The sequence below is a fragment of the Ochotona curzoniae genome, unplaced genomic scaffold, assembly GCF_017591425.1.
Source record: "Ochotona curzoniae isolate NIBS_2020 unplaced genomic scaffold, NIBS_Ocur_1.0 contig_4612, whole genome shotgun sequence".
NCBI lineage: Eukaryota > Metazoa > Chordata > Mammalia > Lagomorpha > Ochotonidae > Ochotona > Ochotona curzoniae.
The window spans coordinates 7,909,529-7,931,427 of record NW_024466343.1 but is presented as its reverse complement, the minus strand read 5'-3'; the positions used below and the strand labels follow the sequence as shown (position 1 = coordinate 7,931,427).

The 21,899-nt window shown below is 41.1% G+C and overlaps 2 protein-coding genes across 6 annotated transcripts in view; one reads left to right on the top strand and one right to left on the bottom strand.

Annotated features, from left to right (window-relative positions):
- Positions 1–6,946: 6,946 nt before the first annotated feature.
- LOC121161022 (translation initiation factor IF-2-like) lies at positions 6,947–15,787 on the bottom strand. Its single transcript, XM_040987250.1, has 2 exons — positions 15,663–15,787; positions 6,947–7,961 (listed from the first exon to the last, which is right to left on the bottom strand). Exons 1-2 carry the CDS (start codon positions 15,785–15,787, stop codon positions 6,947–6,949), a joined length of 1,140 nt encoding a protein of 379 aa, XP_040843184.1.
- Positions 7,434–21,899, top strand: part of USP33 (ubiquitin specific peptidase 33) — a 51,552-nt gene continuing 37,086 nt past the window's right edge. For 2 of the 5 annotated variants that reach the window (XM_040987311.1, XM_040987309.1), the window contains exons 1-6: positions 7,436–7,558; positions 16,308–16,439; positions 16,622–16,675; positions 17,058–17,120; positions 18,189–18,341; positions 20,008–20,110. In XM_040987311.1, coding sequence (XP_040843245.1) covers positions 16,359–16,439; positions 16,622–16,675; positions 17,058–17,120; positions 18,189–18,341; positions 20,008–20,110 — 454 coding nt within the window. In that variant the 5' untranslated portion in view covers positions 7,436–7,558; positions 16,308–16,358. Of the gene's footprint in view, positions 7,559–16,307; positions 16,440–16,621; positions 16,676–17,057; positions 17,121–18,188; positions 18,342–20,007; positions 20,111–21,899 lie in introns of all 5 variants that reach the window. The other 3 variants (XM_040987308.1, XM_040987310.1, XM_040987307.1) reach the window with 3 other exon arrangements.

The following is a 21,899-nucleotide window of genomic DNA, read 5'->3' as shown; positions in this document are numbered from 1 at the left end:
AATAAAAATTTTAAAAAGTACCAGAAAAAAGTAATCACAGTTCAATTCATTTTCTGGCATTTATTACTAAAAACTTACTATGGGGCCCAACATAGTAGCCTAGTGGCCAAAGTCCTTGCCTTGCATGTGCTGGGATCCCATATGGTCACTGGTTCACATCCCAGCTGCTTCACTTGCTTTCCCTACTTGTGCCCTGGGAAAGCAGTCGAGGACGACCTGGCACTCCATTCATCTGGCTTCTGACTGGCCCATCCTAATAACGGCTGATTTGGCCTTTTTGGGAAGGAACCAGATGATCTTTCTATCACTTTCTCTGTCATTCTACTTTCCAAATGAATGAAAAAAAGTTTTTTTTTTTTTAAGAATTATTTTCGAAAGTACTTTGATTTGGAGGGCAGAGATAAAGAGAGAGGGATAGGCTTTCCATTCTGTTTCACTCCTTAAAACTTTAACAACCAGGACTGGGCCAGGCCAAATCCAGGAGCTTCTGGGAAACACATGTGGATGCAGGGCCTGAGGATTTGAGCCGTCTTCTTCTGCTTCCCCAGGCTCATTAGCAGGCAACTGGACCTGACTTGGACAGCTGGGACTTGAACCATAGCCCATATGGGATGCCTGCATTGCAGGTGCTGGCATAATCCATTATATCACAAAGCTGACCCCGGAATAAAATGAATTTAAAAAAATGTTAAGATCACAGTAAATTCTCTATGGAAATAAAATGGGATGCTGAAATGGAGGAATAATGGAGGAATAGCTAGATGGCTATTAGCCATGAGGTAATGGAGGCCTAGGGGCTTGGAGTACCTGTGAAAGTTCATTTGCTTGAGGGATCTGCATTTGCAAAGATGTCTTCAGTCTCAAGAACACTTGTGAATATCAAAATGGGCAAAAGAGTACTTCATTAAATTTGCAGAAACTTAAAAGGTAAATTTATTGCAATGTAAAACATGGTTGAAATTCACCATAATTTTTCATAATATGCTTTTTCTAGCAAATTTTTGAAGCTCCTCATATGCACAAAATTTCAAAAAAAAAAAAGTTATTTAGTTTGGAGGCAAAGAGACAGAAAGAGATAGCTCCCAACTACTGGTTCACTTCCCAAGTGCCCACCACAGCCAGAGTTGGGTCTAGCTGGCGCCGAGAGCTGGGAACTCAGAAATCCAAGCAACTGGGCCATCACTTGCTGCCTTCTAGAGTGCACCTCATCAGGAAGCTGGAATGAGAGGTTGAGGAAGGACTCAGAGATGCGGTACAAGCATCCAAAGTGGCACTCTACTGTGACACAGTTCATTGGACATCTGTATGAAGACAACTGATTGGATATACAAAACAAAGAGAGATACTTCCAGGTAAAGGGTGGAAATAAATGATGGCTTCCACAGACAGGTTCATGGGAACTCCTCTAATCTCAAGTCAACTGCCTGTTGTCAATATGTAAACTCAAAGGCTCCTCCCTTATCCTATGTGACCCTCAGTCTAGAAAAGCCTGATGTGATTAATAAACTTCGGCTACTGACCATCAGTCAGTAGTGCATGTGTGTGATTATCAGCTCTGAGCATCAAGTCCATTGCTGCTGGACAGTGAACACCTAACCACTGTGCTAACTGCCTTCCCTTCAAAAACCGTTGCATTGAAATAAACCTATTTTAAGTGCCATTTTCCATGAACTTTTTGAAGCATTTGCACATATTTTGTGCATTGATATTTTTACTTGCTTTTACTCAGTTGCAAAAATGAACTACTTCAATATGATTACCATATTTCCTTCCTCCCTTTCTCTTCTTTCTGCTCCTTCTTTTATTTCCCTTCCTTGTCTTCTTGTTTTGCATTTCTTCTCTCTTTTCTCCCTTTAGTCAGAGATGCTTCAGTATTTTGCCGGATGAAGCAGCTTACCTGTTTTCTGTATGAAAGTTCCCCCTGGAATTTTACTCCAGGATCAGTGTGACTCACCTGGGTCTCCACACTATGGAATGCACTATTTCTGATTTCAAAGAGGAAGGTTGACTGACTTACGTCTGATGACAATGTGTTTTATTATAATCAATTAAGAGAAAAAAAATACACTAAGACACTGTGTCTTGGGGCTAACATTGTGGCGTAGTGGCAAAACCACCATCTACAGTGTTAGCATCCCATAAGGGCATGTGTTCAAGCACTGGATGCTCCATATCTGATCCAGTTCTCCGCTATTGTGGAAAAAGCAGCCCAAGATGGCCCAAGTGTTTGCTCCCTCACCACCAATGTGAGAAACCAAGGAGATGCTCCTGGCTCTTCACTTCAGCCTGGCACAATCCTGGCTGTTGTAGGCTTCCAGGGAGTGAGCCATTGAATGGAAGATGTCAGCATTGTGGTACAATGGGTTCAACCACTGTCAGACACCCAGATAGTTCAAGTCCTGAATGCTCTATTTCCTTAGTAATGCTCCTGGGAAGGCAGTGGAAGATGGCCCACATTCTTGGGCTCTTGCCAGTAACATGAAAGTACAGGGTGGAGGAGATCCAGGCTCCTGGCTTCATCCTGGTTCATCCCTAACAAACATTGCCATTTGGCAAGTTAAATAGCAGATGGAAGAGCCCTTTCTCTCCCTCTCTGTCTCTCCACTCTTGAAAGAAATAAAAAGAAATCTTTAAAGCAAAGGAAAAGTAAAGGACTAAGGATTTTGAAATGAGAACTACAAGATTAACAGTAAACATTCAAGTAAAGAAGGAAGTGTTAGAATCCATGTAAGTCAAAAGCAGAAGTACTGCATTGTGTCAGAGTACATTTGCTGCATGATGTCTGGTCCACTGCAGAGACCTGACCTGGATTCCACCAAGAGGAACTTGTCTACTCTCATTAGACTTGAGTCACACCTGTTTTGAACAGTTACATCATTTGCCTTCCCTTCATCAACAGTGCTCCAAACCCCTTCCCTCCCACCATGAGAGTTAAGCCCAAGCATGGTTTAGGTTATCAGGAAAGGGGATGTTAAGATTTTGGAATTAGATTGAGATTGCTACAACACTGTATAACTTTGAAAAGGTGACTTTTGGGCTGATGTTGTGGCATTGGTTTGAGTCCTACCTCCTCCGCTTTTTTTTTTTTTAATTTTATTGGAAAGGCAGATATACAGAGAGGAAGATCTTCCGTCCGATGATTCACTCCCCAAGTGAGTGCAACGGGTCGATGCTATGCCGATCCGAAGCCAGGAGCCTCTTCTGGGTCTCCCACGCGGGTGCAGGGTCCCAAAGCCGTCCTCAACTACTTTCCTGGGCCACAGGCGGGGAGCTGGATGGGAAGAGGGGCCGCCGGGATTAGAACCGGCGCCCATATGGGATCCTGGGCGTGCAAGGCAAGGACCTTAACCACTTGTGCCACCACGCCGGGGCCCCTCCTCCACTTCTGATCCAGCTCCTTGCTTATGTGCCTGGGAATGCAGTGGGAGATGGGCCAAATACTTGGACCCCTCAACCACTTGGGAGACCAAGATGAATCTCCTAGCTCCTGGCTTTGGCCTGGCCCAGCCCTGGCTATTGTGACCATCTGTATCCTGGGTGAACCAGCAAAAGAAAAATTCCCTTTCTCTGTAACTTTGCCTTTCAAATACATAAAAACTTTCTTTATTTTTTTTTTTAAAGAAAGGATGACCTTTGCCTATTTTGTTTTCCGGTCCGATTAGCTGTCTTATTGAATTGTGGAAATACATATTTCATATATACACAAGACCTTTGTAGATTATGTATACTTATATACATATCTCATATATATAAGACCTTTGTTGGTTATACATATTTTGAGTTCCTTTTACTTGCTGGCTTGACTTTTAATCTCTGAATGATGTCTTTTGATGCAAAAATTACAGGGCAATTCTTTTTTATTCACCTAGAATCATTTTTAAATTATTATTATCATTTCATTTTATGACAGTTTCATAGGCTCTGGGATTCCCTAAGTCCTCCCCAAACCCTCCCCCCACATTGAATTCCTCTTTATTGTTACAGTAGTACAGTGCATACCCAGTCATGATTCCTTCAATGTGGGCATGGACCATGCGGAGAGTCCAGCATCTTATTGTCCAGATAAATTCAACAGCTTCATTGGGAGACTACCCTTGGTCTGAATATAGAAAGGCAGAATATCATCCCTTCCAATGAAAAGCCACCACACAACTTCAACAACAGAAAGAAACATGGAAATTTACAACATCATGAAGTTAATTGACATCGTATTGAGTGACTAATGTGTTAGAAATACAAGTTTTTAACCACATCCTGTAACTACTTCACTGACATCTCAATTTTAGTTTATACACAACCGGCTGCTATAAACCTTAAAATCAGTATAGGATACTATTGAGTCTCGTGTCTCGTGTGTATTTTCATTTTTATATTTAGCAGCTTACACTATTGAAGTGTGATTTTTACTGAACTTTGTGAATTTTAGGATAGTCCAAACAGGCTTATAACTAACACGCCATATATTAACGACTGAGGAGCAGAAGAGTTTTAGAAGGGGTGTGCCTCTTAGAAATTAATACCTTAGGAGTAACTGATCTTTGTGTCCTACTTAGTAAGGCATATGAAAGTCCAAGCTGACTTTTTTTTCTGTCTGTTCTAAGCTTTCCTTATTGGTCTCTATGTATCTGATCTAATTTTTTTCGGCGGGGGGTGGAAGGGGCTCTGGAGCGACCATGATGGTCATTGCAAGAGAGGTTGGGAGCCTAAGTTGGAACTAAGTAAGGACCAGAGAAAGCTCCTCTCCCGAATCCCAAGGAAGTTTACTGTTCTTCTGTTTCTGAGGACCACCTGGGGCTCCTGGCTGTTGTTCCAAGGACATTAGATCCTGTGAGGAAGGATCTGGGTTTTTTCCATCCCGCGTGGGAGATCTGGTAGGGAATGGTTGACCTCAGAGTTTACAGGGCAATTCTTAAAATTGTTGCCAGCAAAAATTTGGTAAAAATTTCCAAATCATTTTTTAAAATGCTCTTTCCATTATCTGGGTCTTTCAGTTACTTTTTATTTTTAACATCAATTTTTTAAAAAAGATTTATTTATTGTTATTACAAAGTCAGATATACAGAGAGGAGGAGAGACAGAGAAGATCTTCCGTCCAATGATTCACTCCCCAAGTGAGCGCAACGGCCGGTGCTATGCCGAGCTGAATCCAGGATCCAGGAACCTCTTCCGGGTCTCCTACATGGGTGCAGGGTCCCAAAGCTTTGGGCCATCCTCAACTGCTTTCCCAGGCCACAAGCAGGGAACTGGATGGGAAGTGGAGCTGCCGGGATTAGAACTGGCACCCATATGGGATCTGGGTGTGTTCAAGGCGAGGACCTTTAGGCGCTAGGTCACACCGCCTGGCCCTGCATCAATTTATTTTTATTGGAAAGGCAGATTTCCCAAACAGGAGAGACAGAGAGAATGATCTTTTATCAATTGGTTCACTTCCCAAATGGCCGCAATGGCTAGAGCCAAAACCATCTGATGCCAGGAGCTGAGAGGTTTTTCCAGGTCTTCCTCACAGGTGCAGAGTCTCAAGGCTTTAAGCCATCCTCTGCTGCTTTTCCAGGTCATAAGCAGAGTTGGATGGAAAGTGGAGTAGCAGGGACATGAACCAGTGTGAACATGTGATGCCAGAACTTGTAGGCAAAGGATTAACCTGTTGAGCCACCATGTGGGCCCCAAACACAGGTTTGTTTGTTTGTTTTTTGCTAATTTACAAAAATGTTCCTTTGGAATGGGGCTTGGATGGGGTTCCCTGTTCCTCATCTCTGCCTGGCTCAGCCCTGGCTGTTGCAATAAATTTGGGAGTAAACCAGTGTATGGAAGATCTCTTTTTTCTCTTTGTGTAACTTGGTCTTTCAAATACCATGCCTTTGAAAAAATTAAAAATTTTCTTTTATTTTGAATCTGTAGGCTAGTTTTTATGTCAATTTTGGGGGGGTTAGGTAGCGTATTGCTGACAGACACTTATCACAGGAGAGGTCAGAAAGTTTAGGACATTTGTTTTATATCAAGTTAGTTGATAAAATTCTCATTTCAGACAGTTGTGTGGTACTGCAGCGAGTTAAGCTGCCACACGTGGTACCAGCAGCCTGTAGGAGCGTTGGTTCAAGTCCTGGCTGCTCTGCTTCCCATCCAGTTCTGTGCTAACGCCCCTGGGAAAGCAACGGAAGAGGACCCAGTGCTTGGGCCTCTTCGCTCCAGTGGAAGATCTGGAAGAAGCTCCCGGCTTTGGCCCGGCCCAGGCCCAGCTGATGTCACCATCTGGGGTGTGAGGCAGCAGACAAAAGAGATCTCTCTCTGCATTTCAAATAAATGAATAAAATCTTAGAAAAAATGGAAGTCAGAGTGTCATTTCTTGAAGTCAGCTGAAGATGAAAGGCAGGAGCTGCAGTAGGATGGATTCCCTTCAAATCACATTCCATTTTCTCAGTGAACCCAGAAGAGGTGATCATTTTGGGGGGCTTTGGGGGCCTTAAATCAGTCATGTGTCATGGCTGGTTTCTTCAATTGCTACCTTAAAGTGGGCACTTCCATATCGTCTTTCTGTGTCAGATGATCAAATTGCACAACATTTGAGTACATGTTCCTGGGCTGGATACCACAAGAGTTGGAGGTAATTAAACAGAATAAAACCTGCAACTTCATTTTATTAATTTAATGATTTTATTCATATACTTAAAAATCGATGGATTGAATTTTAGCAATAACATAGTTGGAAGGCAAGTGTCTTTACATACTCTGGACGTTAAGGAGACAGTATTTCAATAAATATTGAATTTCAATAAATATTGCGTTTGATTTTCTTGATTTGGGCTTAGAGGAAAATGCTAGACATGAATTCATTCTTCACATGGGTGGAAAATGGAACAACTGCCTCCAGAAAACGGAATTCGTACTAAGTCGGGAGAAGCAAGAATAGGGCAGTGTTGATATGCCTGGTATTTGTTTGCAAGGTTCTTCAGCAGCTAGCAGACGGAGATTGGGTAATGCGTTGAGACAAGACCTTACTGTGGTCACTGTGAGCTGAGGGGAAGGGGGACAGCGAGCCCGGGGCGGGCGGAGGGTCGGCGGGGAGCCCGCATCGGGGGTGGGCAGGGGACCGGCGGGGGGACAGGCGGGGAGCCCGGGGCCGGAGGAGGGCCGGGGGCCGGCGGGGAGCCCGCACCGGGGGTGGGCAGGGGGCCGGCGGGGGGACAGGCGGAGAGCCCGGGGCCGGAGGAGGGCCGGGGGCCGGCAGGGAGCCCGCACCGGGCGCCGGCGGGGAGCCGGTCGGGAGGGACCCGCACCTGCGCCCGGTCCCCGGCTCCGCCCCGCGGCCCGCCTCTCCCCGCCCTCTCCTGACGCCCGGGACGCCTGCGGCGGCGGAGACACCGGAAGGAGCCGCGGCTGCTGCGGGAAGTGGCCGGCTCGGGAGGCGGGGACCCCGCGGGCTGGGCTGCGGAGCCGTTTTCCGGGCCTCCAGACGCGACGCCGCACCGCGCCGAGGTCGGGCAGGAAAAGGAGGCTGCGGAGCGGCGGCGGTAGGCCGCTGTCGGCTGCGCCGGCTGGGCCCACAGGAAAGGCCGTGGAGGTGAGCGCGGCGCTGCGGGGTTGGGAGGGAGCGGCGCGGGGCCGAAGGGCGCCTTGCTCGGCGCCGGGCACCGGCTCTGCTCTGGCTCCGCGCACCGGCTCCGTGGCCCTTGCAGCGGCCTCTTTTCTCGGTGTTGCGCGCGGACGGGAATAAGGCCTGGGCCACTGGGTGCTCTGTTAGGGCGGCATGCCTGGGGTCAGCGGAGGACGTGAGCTGGCGGTGTGTTTGAGGAAGGGTCCCTCCCGGGGCGAGAGGGCTGAGGGATCTGGGCTGGAGCGCTGTTGCTTCCCTCGGCTTCCCGACGCCGGGCTGCGGACGAATGAAAGCCCGCAGCGCGCCGGGTGCAGGCTTCTGGTTTCGCTTCGCGGCGCAGTAGGGGCGGTCGGAGCGGTCCGTGCGGCCCCTGCAGCCCGTTATTAATTGTTATGGTCGGGAAAACGAGGTGTCGTGATCCCTGGAATTTTTCTTGTACCGACGTTTTGTTTGGATCCAGTCCAGTCTTAATGTCTGTCCGTTTGCAGCTTTCGTTTGGATAAAATGTTCGTAGTATGTGGTTTTGTAATACTTTACGTGTAAATATTTCTCGACTACAAAACGCCTTTAGAATATTTACAGTGTGCCAACTGGGTTTTTGGGTGATGAGATTTTCTAAGTGTTCAGTGCATAAGTAATTTTCGGGTTTATATTCTCAGAATTATTAGGTCTTAAAAAATTGAGCTAGAGGCTAGAATCCGGGCAAAAGCATAGAATCAGTTGAGGATGCATTTTGCTATATGGGTCTTTGGACTTAATGCATGTATGAAATTACAGACTTTTTAATTTTCATTATTATTTTTTAAAGATTTATTTAATTTTATTGGAAAGGCAGATATACAGAGATGAGAGACAGAGAGGAAGAACTTCCGTCCGATGGTTCATTCCCCAAGCGGCCGCAACGGCTGGAGCTGAGCCAATCCAAAGCCAGGAGCCTCTTTCCGGTTTCCCACATGGGTGCAGGGTCCCAAGGCTTTGCGCTGTCCTCCACTGCGACTGCTTCCAGAGCACAGGCAGGAAGCTGGATGGGAAGCAGGGCCACCGGGTTTAGAACTGGCGCCCATATGGGATCCTGGGCGTGTTCAAGGCGAGGACTTTAGCCGCTAAGTTACAGGGCTGGACCCTATCATTTTTTTTCTTTAAGGGAAGCCTGTTAACAGGAAGTAATGAGACTGTCATAGTTACATTCTGGTTAAGACCGAATAATTTTATCACCTGGAAAAGGCTTACCCAATCAGATTATCATAATGGGTATTTGATTTGAATCTAATACAAATATTGTTATTTCATACTGTTAATGTAAGTGAGGGATATAATGGGAATGTTATTAAGAGAAAAAGCTATGTTTAATAATATTGTTACGCCGTGCTAGGTACTTTATACTTTTTATTTACAGGGTTAAGGAAAATGGAAAGTGCAAAACGGCATTTTCTAGGATAAAACATCTGACCTATAAATATGAGGGATAGCCTACTTAGGATTTCGTCTTAGATTTTATCTGATTTATTGCCGCTTTCACTTTATTCCTTTGAGCTCTTTACAACCTTCCAATAAGCAAATCTTTTTACATAACTTTAGTTTCATGATGTTAGATTGTAACAAAGAGATAGTTTTAGATATCTTGAAACTCGCGGTTAAAGAGACAGCTCTAAAAAAACTTAGACCAGTTTATTGGTTGATAGAGACATAAAGTGAGAGCTCCCGTTTGCTGCTGCCATCCCTACATGCCCAGAATGGCTGGGGCTGAAGGTGGGAACTGGACCTCAGCCCAGGTCTCTGAGGTGAATAACAGGAACCCAGGGACTTGAACTGTTTTACCCTCACCCCCCCTCCCCCCAGCCTGCCTTAGGAAGGAACTGGAGGTGGGCCTTGAACACAGATGCTGCTATGGGGTGCAAGTGGGTCAGCTGCTCGGCTGCACACTTGCTCCATAGATGCTAATTCTTGGTGTATTGCAGGTAGTATTTTCAGACTGTAAACAGTCTGATCCTCCTGCTATTCCGGTGGGTTGGGAGTATCAAGATAAGGCTTCGTGACAGAAGCTTGACCTTGAAGCTTAAAAAGATCAGAATTTCCTTAAAGTAGAAATTGGAATTCAGATACGTTAAGATTGAGGGCACTATGAACCATAACATGTGACAGACTGCACTGTGAACTTAGAAAATGAGGTAGATTGCTGAAAGATTTTTGGTGAGATGTGAAAATTCATTTCTAAAAAAGAGAATGGTTCTATTTAAGATAGTTTTTAAACTTTTTGGAAGGCTTCATGTGATTGTATGGATGTTGTGAGATATTACAATCAAAATATGTATCAAAATTGACAGAGCCTCTGATGAGTTGGTTTAGCTATATATGGCAGATGAATTAGAAAGCTAGTATTTAAAATATTTGGATTTTATTTGAAAGGCTATCTGTTGGTTTACTCCCAAAATATGCGCAGTTGCTAGGGCAAGGCCAGGCTGCAGCTTGAAGCCTACAGCTCAGTCTGAGTCTCCTAGATGGATGGCAGGGACTCAAGTGCTTGACCCATCATAGGTTAGTGGAAAGCTGGCTTGGAAACGGAGTATCTAGAATCCAAACCCGGTGCTTAAAGTTGCATTGTGAGTATCCCAAGTAGCAACTTAAACATTGTACCAAATGCCTGCCCCTAAAACTCTTATTTAAGCAACAATGCATGCATCAAAATGTTCCTTTCAAATATTACTCTGGAAGGCTAAGTTGATCAGTATTTTGACTGTTACCATGGTAAGCCCTTTGGAAAATCAGAAAACTTTGTCTTCAGAGATCTTGTTAAGTCATGCAAAGGGCAAAGGTGAAGAAGACATTACATGTAGTGATTGGGGCTTGGTGGAGATAGTATTTTAAATGATTGAGCTCTGACAGGTTTATAATAGGAATATTCGTGGGCATTTCTCTCATATTCTCTTCTTGAAAAAAGTTATAACCTTTTACATCATTACTTTTGTTTATTAGAACTTAGAACTTTGACAGTTTGTGCTGAAACTTAGATTTTTTTTTTGCCATAAAGGAAATATGAGTAATTCCTTTGGCTTATTCTTTCAAATCGGATATTGTTTTAAGTATGAACTATTGGATTCCTTGAAAGCTGCAAGTTAAATGAGAAAAGATCAGAACAGTTCGTTAACAATTTAGAGTTTATATAGGTAATAGGTGAAAAAAATTTTGAAGGATATCATGTGAAGGTATTTCTTCACAAGTATGTCATCCACAGAAGTGCAAAATGAGCTAATGTGGGGAGATTGAGGCCATAAGACTGGATGCTTTTGATGAAGTAAGATCTTGTCAGCATCACTTTAGTGGCTTTTGTGGTTTTTCTGAAGTGTTTCTGGAACTCAGATCTTTAGAAGACATGGGTGCAAGTGAGATGCCAGAAATCCGTGGTGATGGAATGTGCAGAGGCAGAAGGGAAAAAACGGGTGGGCACCTGGGGTCTTAGCCCGTGGGAAGTTTTTACAGCTGTCTCCGAGTTGTCCAAACAAGTGAAGAGTGGCTTAGGTCTCAGTGATGGAGGTTGCCCTGGAAATGCTGTCCACGTTTCCAGCTGTGCTGGTTAAGGCTATGCTAGTTCCTTAAGTGATAAAGAACTTAGGAGAAAACCAGAGAAGTAGTTGAGGTGGGAAGTTCTCCATGCCAGCTATAAATGAAAATTGAGGTAAGCTGAAAAATTGTGCAACTGTGTCTGTTTAAAAGCATTATGTTTGAGTAATCTAATTGTGAAGTGGCAGCCTGGAAGCCTCAAGCTAGAAGAAATCTGAGTTGAGAGAAAGGGAAAAAATAATACAAATAAAAAGTAATAGAGTTTGCTGACATACAGAAGGTAAGGAGGGAATATGAGTGATAGTGAGATTTGAAGTTTACCTGTGATGTATGGGCACTAACTTAAGTGCATTTCTTCAGGAGAATAAAGAATTGGGAGTGGGTGTTTGACTTAGCAGTTAGGAGTTCTGAGTCCCATATCAAAGTGTTGGGTTTCACACCTGTGTCTTTTGGCTTCCCCCTCCCCGCTCCTGCTTCCAGGGCTTATAGACCTTGACAGGCACCAGTGGCTTAGAGTTCTTGGCTTCTGGTTGGGACCTGCCCGGTGCTGTCTATTGAGGTTTTTTGGGGACTAAAGGCATGTGCATGTTTGTGTTTGCACTGTCTGTTTTTCTTACAAATAATAAATTGCAAGGTGTTGAAAGTGGCAATGGAACGTGTATGGACATTCCAAAAAAAAAAAAGTAGAGATTTGAATAGTGCTGCCACTTATACTTTTTTTTTGAATGATTAGAAGCAAGAGCAGCTGTCTCATTCACTTCTAAATTCCCACAACACCTGGGACTAAGCAGAAGCACCTGAGCCTGGCAGAAGCTAGGAGCTGGAAACTCAATCTGGTTCTCCACAGGAGTGACAGGAACCCAGCTACTTGAGCCATCACACGCTGCCTCTCAGGGTCTGCATTGGCAGAAAGCTGGAATTACGTCTAGCTTGGGACTTGAACCTAGGTACTCACATGTGGGATGTAGGCATCCTAAGCAACACCTTAAATGTTTGGCAAATGGTCCAGCGTGATGACTCAATTGGATAATCATCCCTCCTTGTAAGTTCTGGAATCACATATGGGGGGCTGCTTCATGTCACAGCTGCCTGCTCCACTTCCCATCTAGCTCCCTGCTTTGGGCCTGGGAAAGCAGTCAGGGATGTCCTTGGGACCCTGCAACTGCAAAGGGAAACTAGGAAGAAGCTTCTGGCTCTTGGCCTTGCTTCGGCTCAGCTCCAGCTGTTGCGGCCACTTGGAGAGTGAACCAGCGGGCAAAAGATCTTTCTGCTCTCCTCTCTGTGAATGTGCCTTTCTAACAAAAATAAATAAGTCTTAAAAAAAGACCAAAATGTGCACACCCCTCCCCCCAACTTTTACAATGCCCATATTTGAGTGTAAACTTTTGTTAAATTAGTCTGTGTTTTTAGGGTTTAGCCCAGTGCTGAGGTACAAGTAATAAAGTGGAAATGTAGAGGTGAATCTAACATTGAGACCATTACCTGTCATTTTTAACTATTTATAAAATTCTAAAGGGCTAATAAGTGCAGACATTATATAGATGAATAGATTTTTTATTAGTTTTATAGGCATCAGTATTACAGTCCAGTAAACAAGCAGAAAAGTCATTAATTTACTTCAAAGTGATTATCAGTGGAGGTTGCATTTCATTTTTCATGTTTCAGCTTTGGTCTGTAACATGTAAGTATTTTAATGGCTGTCCTGTAATGCCAGAGTACTGTTATTTAATTAAACCTCCATCTTACTCAGAAGAGAAGTAACGTAGTAAAAATTACTGTCAACTTGTTTGAGTCTCTTTCAAGACTCTCAATATGTTCACCTTTCCTGTTTTCTTTCTCACAATTATTTCATCAGGCTAGAGTTAATCACACTTTTATTAAACAGGTTTATTGGAAGAAAATGTCAAGCAGTATTTACACATACCAATTGAAGGATTTTATTTAGAGCAACATTTCCATATTGGAGCTTTGTTTTAGGATAATTAGCTGTGGCAGTGTGGATGGATTGTAGGGAGATAAATCAGGACACTACAAAGTCTTCTGAGGCCTCAGGATGTCATGAATTAGACTGCTAAGAGTCAGTGAAGCAGAAGTTTCTGGAAAGGGGGATAAAAAGATTAGTACTAAAGTTCTTACTCTGTTATGATCTGAATGAAAATTATAAGGACTGTTTGTGAGATCATAGATAGATTTACATAGATTTGAAAGGGTTGTTCATCAGAATGCTTGTTTAAAGGAAAAACAATACAGTTCTTTGAAATGCCTGGCAGCAGGATTCGTAAGTTCAGAGTCTCTACAAACATTCACTATGAATTGATTTACAATGAAGTAAACTTCTGTTTGTTATTTACATTTAGTCCAGTTTTTTTGGCTTGCCTTTGCTGGGTAGCCAAACCAGTAGCCAGGATGTGATCTTCCAGGTCACATGCAGGTGCCGGATCCCATGGTAGTGGAGCTATTGGGACATAAACCGGCACCCAGATGGGAAGCTGGTGCTTGCTGGTGGAGGACTAACCAATGGAGCTATCACATTGGCCCCATCATCCCACTTTCTTTAAAGTTTATCTGTATCTGAATGAAACTCTTCACCGTTGGTTGAATTTACTGTTCTTTCGTAAGTTGCACAGAAATCTTCCTATTCAAATAGCTGGAACTTACGCATCATGTCCTGCAACTTTTGTCTTCTATGTTTGACATGAGCTTTCAGTTGTTACTCATAACAGTTAAAATTGGTTGGGTACTTGCTCATCGCTCTCAACACCTTTTATTTCTTTAAAACATTAAAAATTTTTTTTTCTTATTGGAAAGTCACATATCAGAGAGAAGGAGAGAGAAGGAGCAACAGAGTGGAAGATGTTCTGTTCTCTGATTCACTCCCCAAGTAGCCACAATGGCTGGAGCTGAGCCAATCTGAAGCCAGGAGCCAGGAGCTTCTTCTGGATCTCCATGCAGGTGCATGGTCCAAGGCTTTGGGATATCCCTGACTGCTTTCCCAGGCCGAAAGCAGGGATATGGAAGGAAAGTGGGGATGCTGGGATTGGAACCGGCATCCACATGGGATCCTGGCGCATGCAAAGCAAGCAGTTTAGCTGCTAGGCCACCACACCAGGTCCGCAAACCATCTTTTCAAACTTTATCTTACTACTCTTAACTTTTTTATTTCTTTTTCTGTTTCTTTTTTTTCCCCTTCCTTTTAGCTTAAATTTTTTTTTTGATCAGCTCAAATCCAGCCATTGTGGACATTTGGTGAGTGGATCAGAGTCCAGCTCCCTCTTTCTGTCTTCTGTCTATAAATCTGCCTTTCAAATGGAAAAAAAAAAAAAGCGGTTTGCAACTGACACAGTTGCAGCAAGCTTATCAGCCACCTGCAAGCACAAACATTTCATATAGCTGCCAGTTTGTGTCCCAGCCTAAAAATTCTCTCCAGACTGTTAGTAGATGCAAAGGACTCATCTTTTTCTTGTGTGTGCGATTTTATTTATTTGAAAGGCAGAGTTATAGAGAGAAGGAGGGACAGATCCTCCATGCCTTGGCTCATCCCTCGATGGCTGCAGTAGCTAGAGCTGGGCCAGGTGGGAGCCAGGAGATTTTCTGGGTTTCTCACATGGGTTCAGGGTCTTAAGCTCTTGGACCATCTTCCTCTGCTTTCTCAGGTGCATTATCAGGGAACTGGATCAGAAGTGGAATGGATTGAGTCTCCTACCAGCACCCGTTTGGTACACCTGCGTTGTAGGTGCTCCATTAACCCTGGTTCCGCTTGTTTTCATCTTACGTCCTGTATAGTTGATGCACAGGACTGATATACAGTGTCTAAAAACTATTGTTTTTTCCTTTTTTTGTTAATTATGTTTAGGTTGCAAAGATAGTGGAAAAGGCTAGGGGAATCACTTTTTAAATATGTGATTGTTCAGGGCAGTGTAGTGGGTTAAGCCATTGCCCACAGCACCAGCATCTCTGGGTGTTGGTTCCTGTCCCAGCTGCTGCATTTGCAGTCAGCTCTTTCATGTTGGGCTGGGAAAAGCACCAAAGATAGTTTTAAGAATATAAGTAAAGCAACATGAGAAATCTTGAGTAAGATTTGAGACCCTTGTTTGGATATCACTTGATTTACTGAAAAACAATATGGGTTCGATCAAGTTTGCATCTTATTTTTATGTCATAGGAATATAATGTTGCATATTTCAGTATTGTTATAAAGATGGAGATAGTTTTTTTGTCTTTGGAGATTTAAAAAAATTATTTATTTGAAAGAGTTATAGAGAGAAAAGGAGAGATTTTATTTGTAGGTTCATTCCTGTGTGGCTGCATGGGCAGGTTTGAACCAGGCTGAAACTAGGTGCTAAGAGCTTCATGTGGGTCTCCTGTGGGTGGCAGGGAACCAAACACTTTGGCCGTCTTCTGCTTTTTCTAGGCCATTATCAGGGAGCTGGAAGTGAAGCAGCTGTTACAGCAGAACCATTCCTCATGTGATTCTGGTATTGGAGCAGTGGCTGAAGCCGCTCTACCACAATACTGGCTCCCACTTAGGCAGGTTCTGTCCCCCAGTGGATCTAATCTGATACTCTGATATTTAGACTCGTTGGCTGTCAAAGCGTAAAGTGATGGTGTTTTGGCTGTAGTGAGTCGAAGCAGGAACATTGCTGAACACCCTGCTGTGCACAGGGCAATGCCCAACAAAGAGTTACTAACCCTAAGTGCCAGTAGTTCTAGGTGGAGAAACTGTAGTATGAAGTGTCTAGCTGTAATATTGCCAAGATGCCAGATGATTTCATTCATATCAAGGAGAGAAGCTGTTAGAGGGTAAGTGGAGCTTTCCATTTGACGTTTCTCTTCAGTTTGCTCTTCATCCTGAAGATTAACCATTTTTAAAATATAAGATTAATATTGTTTCAAAATCAAGTAATTTGAATTTTCCTTCTTGTTGAAAGTTGGAGCTGGAGAAACAGCAACAGACGTCATGGAGAACCAAACTTTTCCTAAGTTTCTAAAAATGTTCATTTAGTAAGAAAATTTCTGAAGTTCAAATTAACTCATTTTGAAACTCACCTGGATATGTTTGAAGATATATTCTTTTGCAGGGCAGACTTACAAATGTCTGTCTAATGGTATCTTTCATTATGATTTTTAAGTGAATATATTTGGATTACTTGTTTTATAGGTATTACCTCATTTGGAAAGCCTTGGGAATCAGGATAAGCCTCACAACAAAATGTCAGCTTTACGAAGTCATTGTCCACATTTGGATTCAGTTGGTGAAATAACAAAAGAAGATTTGATACAAAAGTCTCATGTAAGATACAGGTTTTTCTTCCTTAAAAGGTCATATTCACTTTGCTCCCAAGTGTGTATTTTTAAGTAAATTACTGTAGTACTCTGTTCATGAATGTAATTTTAAAAATAGTATGTTTAGTGATTGTGTACATATTTGTATACATTCCACTATATGTAACAGTGTGTATTTTTGTCTTATAGGGTACTTGTCAGGACTGTAAAGTCAGAGGACCAAATCTTTGGGCATGCCTGGAGGTATATTATTTTTCCTGAAAAGTTGAATATTGAAAATTTATATTTGAATTATGAAAGTAAAAAAATTTTGATATCTAAGGGGGATTTGCAAATAAACACACTTTGAAAATATCATTATTGGTTAAAACATTATACATCAAACTTTGGAAGGATTTTAACATAAGAGTTTTAACTTTTGCATACTTTCTAGTAGTTCTTTGAGGTATTTTATGCTTTATTAGGAGTCATGTAGCTTTAAACTTTTGGTTAAATCAGTTGACTGTTGGGAGTCTTGTAGTCATGGAGTTAGCACATGTAATCACAATTCAATTACAGATATAATTGTGAAGCTGTTATAAATTTGCATGTTGTAAAATGCCTTACTTTCTTTGTGTACTTATAGAATCGGTGTTCATATGTTGGCTGTGGTGAGTCACAAGTCGATCACAGCACCATACATTCTCAGGTGAGTATATATAAATTTTGAGATGTTGTAGAATGGAAGATGGATTTTAAAGGGAGGCTGAAGGAAAAAGGCAGCCAATATAACTTTATTAATTCAAGTTGTAATTTTTGTGCTTTTTTTTTTAATGAGTTAAAACCTTGTTTAAATCTGTTTAAGGTGGGGAAGGGAACTACTAAAATCACTGCTAGAATGAGGTTGTAATTAGGACAATACTTATTCAAGAAAAACCAATATATGGAGGTGACAGCTGTAATATTTGGGGTTTAAGCAGTTGAAGTCAGAAGCAGAGGTTCAGATTGATGAGCTCAGCCTGGTTAACTTTCCTATACCTCAGCTCAGGGTGCCCTTTCCTGCTCATGAGTCCCCCTGCTGCTTCACTTGGAGTGTTCCTTGTTTCCCATGTAACTCTGGCATGCATGGTTTGCAGTGATACTAGTCAAATGACATCTCTATAGCAACAGCCTTCTCATCCACGGTTCTGCAAGAGAATTATTTAAACCCAAATAGTTAAAGGCCAGAGGCATCTTATTGTCCAGAGTTTATTTCTCTTTTATGCATCTCACTGGTATTTGCTATGTACTGTATTTGGAAAATTGAGAAATTAGTCACTCAAATAGTTTGCTGTTGAAGAAGTTCTGGTCTTTCAATAGGACTTTTTTTTTTTTTAAGAACTCTGGTTGAGAATGGCTGGACATTGTTCTGTTCAAGATTGTACATCGCTATTGCTTTTAGATGTTCTGTTCTTTGACTTAATTTGATTTGTGTTGTTTTTGTTAATCTGACTCGTTGCAATTATCTTTCATTTTTTTGTGTTATTTACTAGCTGATGCTTATCTTTCTTTAGTGAATAGTTGGGGCAAAAGACAATAAGTTCAGCAGTGGTCTCAGTTATTGTTACTGTTCACTAGAGCAGTTTAAGCAATGATTATTGGTGTCTGGATTTATTGATTCTTTTGAGTACATTGTTATTCATTAAAGTAGCAGTTCATTTTCTTTGAGCTTTTGAGGTAGTTTTTCTGAATAACCTAATTCTGGTTCTTTTACTCCCTCTCCTGTGGAATTGTGCAGGAGACAAAGCATTACCTAACTGTGAACCTTACCACTCTTCGAGTATGGTGTTACGCTTGCAGCAAAGAAGTATTTTTGGATAGGAAATTAGGAACTCAGCCTTCATTGCCTCATGTGAGACAGCCTCACCAAACACAAGAAAACAATGTCCAGGTAATGGTCCTCTCCCATTTAGTTAAAGATGACATCAAGGTAATAATTCAGAGTTTGTCTTGTAGTGAAAATTTAAAAAGGAGACTTGCCTAGACTGTGCTGTAAAATAATTGTGAAACAAGGCCCTTTTTTCCTCTGTTGAAGCACTTGGGTACTCCTTTATTGTTATGTATAGATTGAAGCCCACCTGTCTACCTGAACACAACTTTCTCATACATTTTAAAAGCCTTTTTAAAAACAATGGTTTCAGTTAGTGTATGTCCCCTTTTTGCGAACTCTGATTCGTAGATAGAGTTGGTGGGCCTTCTGTGATAGGACGTGCAAGTACTAATTTAGTTCACTTTCCACATCCCCCGACCTCTCGACTCCTGTTTGTATTATTACGAAATTTATGCTGCTTGAAAACTACATGATGTATTAGAATTTAACATCAAGCTTTGGTTACTGATTTTTCTATTTTAATCCAGGGACTTAGAGAACCAAGTATATAGGTTTGTAAAATTTGGAAACCTTCAGAAAATTTAAGTTAAATAAAAATCAGAAAAGGAAAATGAAAAATTAAAATAATTCTAATTTAATTCTGTTCATCGTTTGGGCATGATTTAGTCATATTGGATTGTTTTCCTCATATATATTACAAAAATATTTTTGTATTTGTTCCTTGATACAGATTTCGTTTTTTCCCTAGGTAGTAAGATGTAGTAAGATTTTGAATTATTTCCTCAAGTCTTAAGCATACACCTGTGTATTTAAGTATAAATGAGCATGTACTGCTTTATAAAATAATTGTTTTACTTTTAAAAATGAAGATATGTGACCTGCTCTAGTATTCAGTATTTTAGAGGCCAGGAAAGAAAGCAATGTATGAAGTGGGTGGATCTAAGTGTTTGTTCCTGCATTGTAGAAGTGGAGTAAGCTTTAGTCAGTTGGAGAACCAGAGTATTACTAAGTACATTCTGCTACTCAGTAGTTCTTCTGATTGTTGCTGAATGAGTTCCATGTACTTTGATCTTTTAATAATATGAGAAGCTGCAAGTTCCAATTTTTGTTTGCAGTTTCCTGAATTTTAAAAATTCATAGTCTTTTTGTTGATTTTAGCACTATGACTTGACATTTGACAGGGGGTTACCAGTAGCAATTTCTCAGTTAAGCCAGCTCTTAGAAATTAATCTTAGAGTTTTTATCTTTTAAAATGAATATTAGAACTGTTTAATAGGCACAAAAAATGCAAAGCGAGTATGCTAGCAAGTATTGGAGACTGGACTGTAAAGTGTTCAGATAAGTTAATATATTATATAAATACTTCCCTTTTTAGAAAGTTGCATTTGAATATATTGTAGGATATTGTAGTCTTCGTAAACTGCAGTGTGATATTAGATTTTAGTTGTTTAGTTTTTAATTCTTAAATAAATTAAAATAAGTGACTTTATAATTAACTTTGTTAATAAAGCAGGGAAGACATGCAGCTGCCTCATGTAGATCCTTGTTTTAAATATGAATGTATTGTGGATTCTTAGAATTATGATAGCATTTTAATAATTTTTATAGTGCAGATGCTATATAACTTAACATATGTCCTGCCAAAGTGAGCATTGATGCTGTATGTTAAAAATAATGCTTTTTAACTTGTGGATTTGCTCAAGCATGCTCTTTTTTTGTTAAAAAGGATTTTAAAATACCTACTAATACAACATTAAAAACTCCTCTGGTTGCTGTATTTGATGATCTTGATATAGAAGTGGAGGAAGAAGATGAACTTAAGGCAAGAGGTAAAATACTTCTCTGTAATGGTTCTCCTTTGCTTGTCGCTGTCCATTTCTTCATGAAACTGTATAGTGGGAAAATTTCAAAATCTAGAGGTAAAATACATGAGACTATAATTAGAGATTAGGGATTCAGAAATTTATGGTATATTATTAGAAAAAAAAATGTATTCTTTTTTTCCCCTTACGTTATCAAAGCTGGCATCTTTTGCATTTTTGCTTTATGAGCTTTTGCTTAACTGTCTTTTGAGCTCTGTTTGAACCATAATTGTCAATTCATTTTTCTCTTCTTACCTGTCAATGGTAGGAATTGGTGGGGGAGGTATCATGTATCTCTTAGCAGAATTTCCAGTGGCTAATTTCTGGCTGGTGTGGTCACTTGAGAAGTAAACCAGCAGACGGGAGATCTTTTCTCTTTGTCTCTCTTTCGCTTTGTAAATCTGACTTTCCAATAAAAGTAATGAAAACAAATCTATTTTTTTTTTATAGGAGATTGTTATGATTCAGTAGACCTCAACTTTGTCATTATTTTACATATTCTTCCAGACCACTATTCTTGTTGTATATTCAAGATTTTCCTCTTCCCTCCCTCCCTTCCTCCCTTCCTCCCTCCCTTCCTTCCTTTCTTCCTCCCTTCCTCCCTTCCCTATGAATGGATCTGCAAAGTAAGTTTGTGATCCATTCATAGCTTTTTTTGTAATGCACATTTTAAAAAATGAACTTAAATGTGTTTTTGAATGAAAAAAAGAGCAAGAGAGCACTTGATCTTTTGAGATGGGGCTGGGGAGAATGCTAAAGCTAAAAACTCTTCTGTTTAGCTCTCCTGGGTGGGGAGATTTGATTTATCACTAATGATTCCCAAGGCCTGCATTAGCTGGAAGTTGGAGTCAGGAGCCAGAGCTAGGTATTAAACTGTCACCCTGCCTGATATATGATATGGTGTCTTAACCTCAAGCCTAAACACCCACCTTCCATAAACTTTTCATTTTTGAAGATCCTTCATATTTAGTGTATGTTGAAATAATTATCTGGAAGTTAATCCTTTGGTATAAGTTTAGCAGTACTCAAAAAACTAAATACTTAGAATTTTACGAGTTTTACCCTGTTAATTTTAAAAGGTTCTAATTCAGCTGTATTTTAGAGATTCTTGGAAGATTAAGCTTTTGTTTATCCTAAATCCAAGTAGCATTTATAATTTTATTTTAAAATATTTCATCTTTTAATAAACCAAATAAAAATGAGCTTTAAAAATGTATAAATATGGAAGAGATAAGATCATCCAGTGGCTGCTTTATTGAATTGAACTGAGTTGACATTTTGTATGTTGTTTGTAAAGTTTCATATACTTTAATAAAAGTTATTTCAATTGAAAAAGGAAGGAAAAGGAGTTTTGGTTATTTACTATGTCATGTGTTGTTTTTTTTTTTTGCATCTTTTTGAAAAAGATTTATTTGTTTTTATTTAAAAGGCAGAGTTACAGAGAGGGAGAGGGAAGGGAGGAAGGGAGAAAGAGATTGAGAAAGAATGAGAGAGAGATCTCCCTTTCACTGGTTCATTTCCCAAATGACTGCAAAGCTGGGCTTCCATCTGAAAGCAGGAGCAAGGAGCTAGGAACTGCTTGTAGGTCCTCGGTGTGGCTACAGGGGTCCAAGTACTTGGGCCCTCTTTGACTGCTTTCCCGGACCACTATAGGGAGCTGGATCAGAAGTGGAGCAACCACGACATGAATCAGCACCCATATGGATTGATGGTGCTCCATTTGGAGGCTTAACTCATTTTTAACATAAGGGACCAT

Coding starts and splice junctions, on each gene's coding strand:
- LOC121161022 (XM_040987250.1), bottom strand. CDS start 15,787: ATGTTCCTGCTTCGACTCACTACAGCCAAAACACCATCACTTTACGCT. Junction 7,962..15,662: donor ACCTGCCTAAGTGGGAGCCA/GTATTGTGGTAG, acceptor AACGGGCTGCAG/GGGCCGCACGGACCGCTCCG.